At 32.7% G+C, this 12,657-nt stretch overlaps 1 protein-coding gene across 1 annotated transcript; it reads right to left on the bottom strand.

The window, feature by feature from the left end:
* Window positions 1-4,205: 4,205 nt before the first annotated feature.
* Window positions 4,206-11,290, bottom strand: LOC123708885 (fatty acid-binding protein, muscle-like). Its single transcript, XM_045659877.1, has 4 exons — window positions 10,983-11,290; window positions 10,192-10,358; window positions 6,190-6,303; window positions 4,206-5,560 (listed from the first exon to the last, which is right to left on the bottom strand). Exons 1-4 carry the CDS (start codon window positions 11,050-11,052, stop codon window positions 5,501-5,503), a joined length of 411 nt encoding a protein of 136 aa, XP_045515833.1. The 5' UTR covers window positions 11,053-11,290; the 3' UTR covers window positions 4,206-5,500.
* Window positions 11,291-12,657: the final 1,367 nt, after the last annotated feature.

The raw sequence follows: 12,657 nt of genomic DNA, 5'->3' as shown, positions 1-12,657 counted from the left end.
TTGTTTGAGGAGCGAAGAACGAGTGGCTGGACGACGGTGTCAGGCTGCACTCATAGGCGCCCCGCCTTCGCGCCGCCTCGAAGGTCGCGCGAACCAGAGCTTTCATGTCACTTACGTGACGCAAGGGCTTCCTTTTTGGACATTTCTTCGGACGTAATAAATCTCGTCAAGACATTTGGAGAATTTTACTCTGAAAATCAATTAGGTTTGCGAAATTCGCGAGTACTATGAAAGGTACTTACAGTGTACAACTGTGTTTACTTACTTGAAGGTAAAGAGTGATATGTCTGTCACATTATACAACGTATTATTAATTACAGAATAACTTCTGTCTTAAGAAAATGCACAGGATTACACAACACAGATGATTGCTTTTAAATGTGTGAGGCTGAAAGTATTGGTACGTAGTACTTGGAACCCAGGAACAGTACGGTAATAGCCGACAACAAATTCAATTTAAGTAAATCTTATTTAGGTTTGTATATATTTTATGCAATCGGCTTCGGCTGCAATTGGATTGCAGCTTAGTTTTGTTATTCCATGGATCTCTTGTTTGACGATTTTTTTAAATCAAGAAGCATGTTTTCAAAACACGACATAGTGGTGAGGTATCCTCAGGATCTACTGAACTAATTTCTTTATCAATGAAAGCGTCACATTATTGAGGTTATATATACCTGTAAATTTAAAATACTCGGTCGCTGCCTTAACGATAAGGAATAAAAACTAAAGTCAGGCGATGGTCCGACAGTCCTCTGCCATATGCCTCTGTACATACAAGTAAATGTGCTCCGTGGAATCAAATCCAACAAGATATCTGAATATATATAAATCTCCTGTCACGATTTCTCCTAAACTACTAAACCGATCTTAAATTAAATTGGCACACCGTGAGCAGTCTGGTCCAACTTAAGAGATAGGATAGCTTAGATCTTTAATTATAGTCGCAATTTTATTTTATTGCAAATTATTTGTCTATAATTAATTGACAGTCACAATTATCTGTTAACTCCAAAAGATTCTAACAGATGTCGATACTTTTCGACTGGATTGAGTAAGTAATCAATAGGTGGCACTGCTATGGTAAACGTGTCATATCAGCTACAATTCAATATCATGTTTACCACGTGTTATTGAGGCTAAGTATAAATTTAATTTATTTTGTAGTAAACGAAATACCGTGAAATTCAATTATTTCTACGTTTTTAATTTTTGGTGTTAGCATAGCCAACCACGTGTTACTTAGACCGAAGTGTAAATCAAATTCAAATTATAGTGACGATAATACAGTGAAATTATTCTTTCGTGTCGCGGTATTAAGGCTAACGAAAACCACATTAAGGAGAAACGAAGTTCGCGGGGGCAGCTAGTTTATTTATATAGGTAACACTATGTTCGCGTATGAACAAAAACAAAATTAAATATCAATAAAATCAATAAATACTAATTATAATACAAAGACAAAAATCTGTGTTGTAACATAGACACAAACAAAATGCGTAGGTGTACTCTTTGAATGCTTACTTCAATTAAAACAGTTTTATAGTTATTTTATCAATTAAAATAAACAATTTTATCAATTAAAATTGTATTACAACCGATTTTTTTAATCGTTATCAACTGCTGGTTACTTGCAATTCCGAGTTCCAAAAATAATTCTGTAAACGTTTTGGGAAAGTGACAAAATTTCCTTATTAGATAAATCTATAGATCACGTTGTCAACAAATTGATCGTTTGTTCTATTTACTGCGCAAACGCACCACTATCGTTTACTTATTATATCACTCGATTATAGGATCAAGTTGTGAATAAGATCCGGAATTTAATATTTATCATTGAAATGAATCATCATTAGTTGCCTGCTTTACACACTGCGCGTGTTCATTTTACGAATAATATTAATAATGACACTTTTACAATGAATTGGTTTTTATGGATTTCAGTTAAACTACACTAATGGCATGTCGTTTATTAGCCCTAGCAAAGGAAGTAGGTGATTTCCATTTCCATAAAGATAATTTATCCAAAATTACTAAAATATACTTATTTTAGGTTTATTAATCTAATTCATGTTTTAGTATTATCTATTGCTATACATAAAATACATTTAAAATAGTTCATTAACAACCCGTACGTAAAGTTAATAGTAAGCATTATTTTTCCCGGCATCCCATCATCCCGTTTGTCCCTCCTTTGTGAAGAACGCGCATTGGCCAGAACTCACCAAGATCCAGATTGAGCATTCTGATAAATGAGGTAGGTCTGGATATTGCTCACACTTTAAAATAAATTTTTCGATAGTTTTTATAATAATTTAAGATTTGATGTTAAAAAAAATCTCTTTGTGTTTGTTATGTTTGCCTATAAATGATACATTAAAGCTTGTATTCTATTTATTTAATTTTTTTATCGCAATACAGCGAGGAAATGCTGCTAGCGGGTAGACTGCCTCAAAGATCCAAACTTTTTAATTTGATTATTTTTTTTTTATAATTACATTGTAGGTTAAGGCAATTGTAAATACATTACAATAAGTATAGGTATGTAGCATGATCAAATGATTAATGATTTTTTATTAAGCACCAATGTGTGAGTGTGCTGAGTGTCGGCAATGTTTTAGAAATAAATAAATAAATATAGTTATAAGAAAGGCCAAACGTCGGCATATTATAAATGTACCTAAGATATTTAAATGCTGTGACGTACAATTCAATCCTCAAGTTAATTAAGATTGTATAGTAATTTTGTTTAAATATTACTTTCACGTTTATAAGGCAATTTATTGTAATGTAAAAGATAAAATTTGCGTATGCGCAGTGCGTATAGTCAATGTATATTGACTTGCAGTGTAAGTCACACTCGACTCCAATTACGTTATTAAAATGTCTTCCGGTTATAATTTTATCACAATTTTCCAATTTAGATTCTAATGTAAAATAATTATTATAATAAATATTGTTTGGTCCATCTAGAAATAAATAATAATCATTATATTGATTTAACAACCTATTTTTATTAATAACAGTCAACCAATGAGGTTGGATAAGAAAATTAAAATTACGAGTGACATGAATGTAACCAGATTTGAAGATTTTTACATTAAACAAATATTTAGTTAATAGATTTCGCATGGTAGATAATCCTGGTGCCCCGGAGTTGGTGCTTTCCTCGCTCAACGAAAAAGTATCGCAATACAGCGAAGAAATCCTGCATTTAAGATAGACTCCCACAGCGACCAACTTTTTAAATTTGTTTTAATTTTCAATTTACAACGTTTTATTTATTATTATTACTCATCAAGACTATTGTATTTACTGTAATATTTGTGTGTTGGAAATAAAAATAGTATTCGATTTGCGCACTTTTACATAGAGAAACAAATCACGATTCAATGTGACAAGAGTGATAGACAAACATATTCACAAAGAGAAAAGATCTAAAAAAATCAAAGTAAAATTGATTTAAAAGTGAAAGGGAGAAATGTTTATCCAGACCTTGTTAATCAGATGGCGCAAACTGTGTGGTCAAAACGCGTTCTTCTGAAATCAATTTATGTATTTCATCTTTGGCTATATGTCCTGTACTGAGTTACTAAGTGGATATAGTGTGTATATTAGGACGCTAAAAATATGAAGCTATTGTACGCACCTAAGTCAACATCAATTACATAGGGTGTTCCCTATGTAGCTTTATAGTTTGGACGCTGGAAGTTTAAGAATTTACCTGTTGATATTGACGTGTTCGCTCGAGACGAGACGAGCTCTGATACCTGAGTTGTACAGTGGAATAAATATACGTCTTTATAAGTGTATAAGTAATACTAAGTGTATCTCAATTCATTTCAGTTAGTAAATTGCTTTCTTTGATAGATATAATTATTTGAATTAAAATGATTTTATTGATATAAAACTATTAAATTATTAAGTATATATAGTAAAGATTTGTAAAAAGAACTTTATATTTAGTAAGTAAGACAGAAAGGAACCTATAATATTTCTCATTAAATATAATAAAATAAAACATAATTTTATGTAGGGTTCCGATAAATATAGCAGCAATATATATATTGATAATATTTGAAACTTGCCTCAAATTATTTATTTGTATATTTTCCCCGTTTTATCCTTATCGCTTAAATCTACATAATAATTTTGGTTAGAAAGTACGTGTTAAACGAGAAAGTGCGTGAAAACTATTGAAACTCAATGTATTTAATACAATTTATTACTTGCCTTTCGATATTTACATATTTTTAACTATTATACTTAAAATTAATTTTATTTACAAAGTTAAATACAATGCAGTCAGTTAATACGATTACAGATTTTCTTATAAATAAAAGAACAAAAAAATACTTACAATTAATTTCAGACATTTGTATCGGTGACCCTACATTAGTATCGCAATACAGCGAGAAAATGCTGCCAACAGACTTCCCATAGGGGCCAAAGTTTTTAAATTTGTTTAATTATTACTAGGACGTAGATTAAGAATATTCTAAATGCAAACATTTGTGATATTTTCGAAGACAAAGTGCCAGCCTTTGCATGTTAATTTGTATCTACTGTGTAGTCTATTAGCTAAATGGAATAGTTTCACCCAAAAGACGTTGAATAGTCAACAAATAGTCTTGATGCCTCTTGTTCGGTATAGCATTATTGTCAATGTTTGATCACAAAAAACAGCAGATATAGCCGTTGGTCAATTCTCCACCATGCTTTTGTTTAATAATACTAAAATAGCACCTTTGTTACTAACAAAATATAGATTAATGATCTGTGTAAAACTATTATTCAGCTATAATGTTTTTGTCATGGAAAAATCCCTGTGTTAGGGAATTCATTTGTGCGCTGTTTCATACATTGCAGCGTTTGGATTTCAAACTCAAAAAAAATCTGAGTACTGGGTGAAGTTAGGTTATATTTTTTTTATTATCCAGATTGCTTTAACTACAATGCTTGGTGAAGTCGCATAATGAAACACACACATTTTGAAAATACCATTGCGTGACAATTTTACCCAACAGTCGTACAGTAACTTCTAGTTGAAATACGTTTACATACATTGCCCTACATTACCGATATTCTACAACTTCCACTAGCGATATAAATAATTATTTTATGTTATTTTAATGCAGGGTATACTTTGAATATTTGATTATATTTTGAATCAAACATAATAGAGAGCGTTATTACAATGATTGCCGACGGGTTCTGTCAATACACGCGCATCACATGGAAGTCCTCATCACTATTGGAAGATGCAGAGCTGTGATGGTACTCTATAATTATTATATATATATTATTATCACAACAATAGCAAATTAAAATCGCTATTGGAAGTTACAGAGTGTCAACACCTTGTTAAGTTTATTCAATTTTGTCTTAAAGTTATAAGTCTTCCTTCTTAATCTTTGAGGCGATGTAGTAATACTATTCTCAACGGTAAGGACTGGCACAACATGCCAAATACGTTTCCACCATGCTAATAATTAATATATTAAGAAACGTTGTCGTACCAAATCATTCCCTTAACTTCTGATCCTTCCAAGCTAATTGTCTGAAATAAATGGAAATTTTTAGTCAAAGGTCCTCTCAAAAGGTTCTTGTTACGAAAGTAAGAATTAATTGCAATTAAAAAAATAATAAATAATATGTTTATAATACAAGTATGTGTCTGTCTGTGGAGGACCTACGGGAGCACTGTGAGAATTAAGAAGTGGTAGCACGAAATTACGATCATTGGCAATTATGTCTTATTGTTTTAGTAGTCAAAGAGAAGTTGTTTTTGAAAAATTACTTCATTAAGAAAACACGTTTTAAACGGATTAAGGCTATGTATTATTATTATAAACTTATAATTATGTAAATAATTTTATTTTATTTCCGACGTTTCGCGTGCTTTACAGCGTGCGTGGTCGCGGTGATTATGGTGAGTTTATAATAATAATACATAACTTCAATCCGTTTAAAAACTGTTTTCTTAATGTGTAGAAGCTATGTTAACAAAAGACAAATTACTTCATGTCTATACGTATCCACAAATTACTCGGACATTAAAAGTCAAATCGTCTTATTGTCTTAAAATAAACAGTTTGTATGATTCACGAATTTACAGAAACTTTAAATAAGTTCTAGATTAATTTGTCAAGTTTTTGAAGTTTAATTATTAATACTAAATTAACTTACCATAGTACAGTCTGTATCTGTGAATTCCCGCCGGAAGTGCGCGGTTTTTCCATCTGGCAACTTTATCATCTGGTGCAACACGTTGTCGCCTTCTATAGTGTACGTCATCCGTACCTAAGTACAAAACAGAATTTTCAATAAAAAACACGAAATTAAAGAAAATATAGGGGAATATTATATCACATTTTACTCTTGAAGGATTTAAGGGTTTAATTATCACTAATAAATGTTAAATAATTGTGATAACTAAACATTTTAGTTTGCCTTACTTTGGACACTAATAACTTTTTAAAGACTTCTTCATATCAATACGGTCGTGCCTGTATTGAAAATGGTCGACTTGCGGTGTGGACGCAACACCGCAAGTCACCGCAGCTTGTTTCAGAGTATTAGGGATGTTGTTACCATTGGTAGGGATGATTAGCTCAATTTGATCAGACCAACGGGTACGCGATTCTGCCATCACTCCTACCATTACCAGCTTGTCGATCCGGCTCTCTCCTTGTTAATATGATCAAAGCACCCGTTTGTATATAATATTTTACAGTCTTTACTTAGTTGAGAATAGAGTTATTTTTGCAATCAAAGCATGGTATTCGCAATATTCTCCTCAAATAACTGTATGTTTTGGTCTGCAGCACGAATTATTTTAAAGAAGAGTCTTTTTAATCTATGGCAATCAAATATGACCATTGTGAGATAAGAACAGATGATTGTCGTACAGTATTTTATAACGTTTTTTGTATTGTTAAGTAATATTTAACAAGACGTCTTAATAAGACTTGTTACATAATATTATGAAATAAGTAAACAGGTTTTATTTACGATAAAATTCAAAATTAATTGGTGAATATAACGTTTAAATTGTAATGACTGTCAATGTACACTTGGCGGCAAAATTGTAAAGCGATATTATGATTTTTAAAATATAAAAAATGTATAATATTTATTGTGTTTGTTTGTATAATAATAATCTTATACTTATAATGTAGTTTTAAATCCTGCTATAAGTTGTTGAAACATAGAGATTTGTATTTTTTTTAATCCTACGAACTGTTTAATTTAAATGTCGCATAGTGTATATGTCGCAGTAAAGTACTTAAATCAGGGAGTTAATTGAATCTCTAGTAAGTTAATTAAAGATCGATATTCATTTTATTTTATTCAGAAACGCTACGCGCTAAGTGTCCCACATAAGTCTTGATTTGTCAATATTTGGTTCGTTCTATCGCGTTCTTAATCGTACTTTGACATATGTCGCAATAAGCCCCGTATTCTAGAATGTCACTTAAACTTAATTCGTTACAGAAGCTGAAGATTTATTCCGTATGAAGATTGACATATATCAGCGCTTAAGACGAGATTGCGAGATTGATACAAATTTGAATGTGGACCTATTTGTCGACTCTCAAGTTTTTCTATCTAGAGCCGAAACTATGCAATATTTAATTACATTATATAATGTAAATAAAACTTTTACATGTAGTATTATACGCCTCGCTTTAAATTAATAAGTCAAAACTGATGTCACCAAAAAACAAAAGGGCGAACGAATGTATGACTGTTGAGTAAGCACAAATTATTTAATCAATTAATTAGATTATATAACGAGAAAGTCAAGTTCGTTAACTTGTGTTAGTCAATGTATGTCTAACCTCAATAACTGCCGTGCTCCAAATGTTCTCAAATCGTTCACTTAAATATTTTTTTTAAAATCAATGGCGCTGCAACTTTTTCTTTTAGGTCTGGGCCCTGAGATTTCTGTATATGTTTCATGATATGTTAATCTAATAGGCAAGTAGGTGATCAGCCTTCTGCGCGTAACGCACGTAACGCACGTCGAGTTTTTGGGTCTAAGGCAAGCCGGTTTCATCACGTTTTCCTTCACCGTTCGATCGAATGTTAAATGCGCACATATAAAGAAAGTCCATTGGTGCAAAGCTGGGGACCGAACCTACGACCTCAGGGATGAGAGGCACACGCTGAAGCCACTAGGCCAACAATGCTTCCCCTTAAATATTTATTCCTATTATTAATATTACTTTAAGCAAGCCTGTAAAATATCTATTTCAGCTACAGGGAGCGATGAACAGCTCTAAATATGCGAATATCACTATTATATATGTGTAAGACAATCATGATCATGAAAAAAGAAAGACAAAAAATGTTTTAGAATCCCAGAGAAGACAATAGGTAGAGGGAACATCAAATAAAAAGATCGGTAGATGGTCTACTGAAGAGATAGAGGAAACTAGCCCAGGACAGAGCAGAATGAACTCAAATAGGGACTTAAAGAAAGACCTAAGTTAGAGGACTGTCTAACAATAAAACTAATTGCTTAAACTGTTTTCAATTGTTTTTTCTTACTAATTATTTTTTGTATAACCAACGGTCAGAGAATAAAGGCTTTGTTTTATTTTATGTATGACACTCATATTGACATTTCACACGCTTATCGTGGATTCGTCAATAAAGATTTAATGACGTAATCAATACGAAACCGTTCAATTTACAACAAATACTTGCCAAAATACATAAGAATGTATCCACTATGTCAAAGGAAACCACAAAAATTTAGTCGCCATATATAAAGTTCTTTGAATTAAAATAATTATAATATAGGGATCTGAACATTTACGCACTATTTTTGCGGGAAAAAACAAAAAAAGACCGCATGCCTGTATAGTCGGTGGTATTCTTTAACAACAAACCGACGTTGTATGCGATTTCGATATAATTCTCTCAATATCCTGAGGTCGCAACCATGTGACCGCGAAACAAAAACTCAACCTTGAACTTGAAATCGCTATCGAAAGTTACAATGTATCGGCGCTTATAATTAAGCGAATTCAAGCTTTTAGATAACACAGAAGTCATTCCATTTGTTTGGTAAAAAAATATACCAATATTTAGACTACTCAAGTGAAGGTGTAGACAAGTCGACTACTATGGTTTTTATAGAACAAAAAGCTAACAGGCAGTAGGTTCACCTGACGCACACTGTCGATGCTAGAGGGCTCGCGAGTGCGTTGGTGGAAGGAAGAAGTCGAATTGGTTCGGAAACACTTCAGTGGGTACCTGGTTAAACATAGTGGTGCGCGGCAAAAACTATCTTAGAGGTATTAATCCCAACAACTCCGCTGAACTCTCTATAGTAAATACGGTAGAAGATGCATAGAGACCCAACATCTCTACGCAACCCCAAGGGATCACAGAAAGGGACTGGTCATCGACGATTCGAACCGCTCTTTGTTGAATACGGACGTTGTAAAGCCTAACATGCACTTTATACAGTTGCAAGCGTTGGCCCAGAGTGAAGTACCGTCTGGCGTTGTTACACACCCAGCTTCTTAGAGACCAATTCTTTATTTCCCTCCAAATGACTGTAAAACTGATCGACCTCCGAGTTTTCAACTCTCGATCAAATGCTTTGGCTATACTCAAACTAACTGATACCTATTGGCACCCAATTACCTTTGCCCATCTATGTGTAAGGTTTACAAGAAGGTCTACAGCAAGCGACCATGTACTGATAATCGCTAATCAGCAGGTGGCCCTCTAGATACCTGACGAGCTCGTCGTTAATAATGGTTATAAATGGTAATAATGGTTTTGGAGGACAAGGAGGTTATAGCTATTGGGTGATAGTTGGATGGATCAGAGCGATCGCTCTATTTAGGGATCGTGTATATTAAAGTGGTCTTCCACAACCACAGTGTCAAGCATAATAATTTTTTGTCTGAATAAACGCTATTGTTATGATAAAATAAAGATATTTAGCGATAATGTTTAATATTTGGACTAGCAACACCCACCGAATGTATCAATAGATCAATCTGATGTAGCAGTTTTATCAAAACCAAGGTCACTGAAAATTACTGTCATTATTTTTGCTAGTACTAAAACTTTTAAAGTACTTAGAGAATATTAATGTTTAGCAAAGGGTTTTCTGGTAATTTTGTATAATATTTTAAATTAATGTTTGGCGTGCGTTTTATTCACCTTAGATCCATCTTTTCTCTCCATCTCTTGTTCCTCACCAAGCTTGAAGGTGTGACCTACGTGCTTGCTGGCCACTTGTACGTCTATATAAAAAGTGTTCTTATCTACCCTGGTGAAGCAGATTGTCGGCGCAAAAGTCTTGAACGCTTGTATGACGTCATGGGTGTCTGAAATGACGCTGTATTACATTTAATATTTTATGACGTATTTTGTCAATTATACACGATAAAAATATTATAATAGCGAGCAAGCGGCCTACATCTATGACCGGTAAAATATAAATGACCCACTTTTTGGATTGTAGAACACAACAGCAAACAAAAAATCATCTTATTATCGAAAAGAACGGTAATTCATTTCATACGACATACAACTTATGTTTTCTTCTTTGATTAAAATCGAACAAGAAAGCCACTCTTCATTTATTTAACAAAACACTTCTGATTTTTATACGTTTTTAAACACAATTGTTTGCATGTAAAATTATGTATAAAGTACATAATGTCATTGACTCTTGAGCCCAATTCAATATTATCATTATATAAACAATATGAAGCCCGAATTCAAAAATGTGTAACATTAGCATCTTCAACACTTATATCCCGTATATTATTAAAGAAGTCTTCTAAATAAGGAAAAATTAAGGATTACGTCTATAATTCTATCAATAAACTGTAATAAATATAGTAAATGTTAAATATTTTCAAAATAATAGTATCTTCAAACCGGTTCCAACTACAAACGAAAAATATTTATCTTTCCATTTAACATTAATAAATATATATACTCACTGGCAGCTTTCACCAATTCGTTTATATTTTCACAATGTGAACGCCTAAATTTCTTTCCCAAAAACGACATCCTAGATATATCTCACCGCAATGTATGTACTCCAAGTGGAAAACATAGCGACTGTACCCGTTTGATAAGATATCAAAACGCTTCGTCATGCTACGCGCCATGACATGGCAATATTATTTTCCTTCACTTGTTTGTCGACATCGCGCGAATTCCCTGAATTAACAGGCTTAAATAATATTTTTAAAGGATAAATCCATTTACTTTTAGTTACAATAGAAAATTATCACAAACAAATAAACACAATGCCTAAAAAGCAATACTTTTTTCAGATGCAACTTGTAGCAGATAGCAATTATTTCTAACAAGTCTGTTACGATTTTAACTATTATAAACGACGAACACAACAATCGTTAACTACATAGTTCACTATTTTACAAATAAACTGTACCGTACTAAGTAAAGTTGTGTGTTGTGGTCTGTGGCTGAATGACCAGCGCTGTGGAACACGTCAGCTCCACAGCATAATGCTGAGCCAAAGCCAGTAACCACAGCACGCACACATGACACACTTAAAATGAACAATTTTCCTTGATTTTTTGTTATTTTTATGTTCTGATTATTGTTATTATTATTTTGTGTGTTCCTGTGTGTGTAGTTAGTAATAAATATAATGTTAAAGATTTGTAAATTTAGTAATTTTATCTACGTAATAATACATGTCTTATTTATTTACAATAAAAGTTTATTTTTTATCAACAAAAATTCTAGTTTTACCTTTTCTAATTTTTTGTTTAGTTTTTATAAACTACGTAATGAAAATCGGCGTTTCTTGCGCAACAATTGTCTAACCTGGTTTGGCCAGGCCATTAATTTTAACGTAATTTCTTTCCAGAATTGTTAAATCCTAATAATTAGTATAACGTTATGATGCAAGTGTTATAAAACGTGTGATTTTCTATCTTTCATATTAAACTACACTTTTGTCCAATTTAAACTAATTTAGTAATAATTTCCTCTAACTTCGATTTTTTTTATTACGTTTTTATTATTAAGTTTGGGTTTTAGTAAATTATTAAAATAAATGTTTGTTAATACAAGCCGCTTATAATAATTCAGTGTTTCCCATTTTCGTTCTACCAAAACGACCACCACCTTAGCCTTTCTCAAATTCTTATGCCCCTATGTATAAAATATATTTTATGTAAGAGGCAAACGGGCAGGCTCATCTAATGATAAGTGATACCATAACATGGACACTCGCATTAGGGAGCGTTCAAGTATTACGTAACGAATTTTGGGGGGGGGGGTCCTCTAGTAAAACGTTACGATGCGGGGCAGGGATTGAATTACATGTTATTGTTAAAATTATTTTCCACTTCCTAGTACTTTACACCACATAATGGTCAGTTTTAGGTATAAAGAGTCATTTTAGGCGTCAAGCGTCAGCTTTGCACTAGATGGATTCCCCATACTTTAACCGACGACCACCAACACCTTCGCATGGACTGGTGTCGCCAAATGTTAGATAAGTTCAACGGCGGTGACTCAAATGTTTTATTTGACATCGTCACAGGTGATGAAATCTGGATATTTTGATAAGAACCTGAAACCAAAAGTCAATCAGCTCAGTGGATGTTGCCTTTCGAGGATCGGCCAACTAAGGTG

This window comes from Pieris brassicae, chromosome 4 (genome assembly GCF_905147105.1).
Source record: "Pieris brassicae chromosome 4, ilPieBrab1.1, whole genome shotgun sequence".
NCBI lineage: Eukaryota > Metazoa > Arthropoda > Insecta > Lepidoptera > Pieridae > Pieris > Pieris brassicae.
This window is presented reverse-complemented; position numbering and strand designations above follow the sequence as displayed.

What these genes read in the sequence shown, in the direction of transcription:
- LOC123708885 (XM_045659877.1), bottom strand. Translation starts at nt 11,052, where the DNA reads ATGTCGTTTTTGGGAAAGAAATTTAGGCGTTCACATTGTGAAAATATA. An exon ending in CGAATTGGTGAAAGCTGCCA is followed by an intron (nt 10,359 to 10,982) that starts GTGAGTATATAT and finishes GCGTCATTTCAG; the next exon opens with ACACCCATGACGTCATACAA. An exon ending in AGAGAAAAGATGGATCTAAG is followed by an intron (nt 6,304 to 10,191) that starts GTGAATAAAACG and finishes TTTTGTACTTAG; the next exon opens with GTACGGATGACGTACACTAT.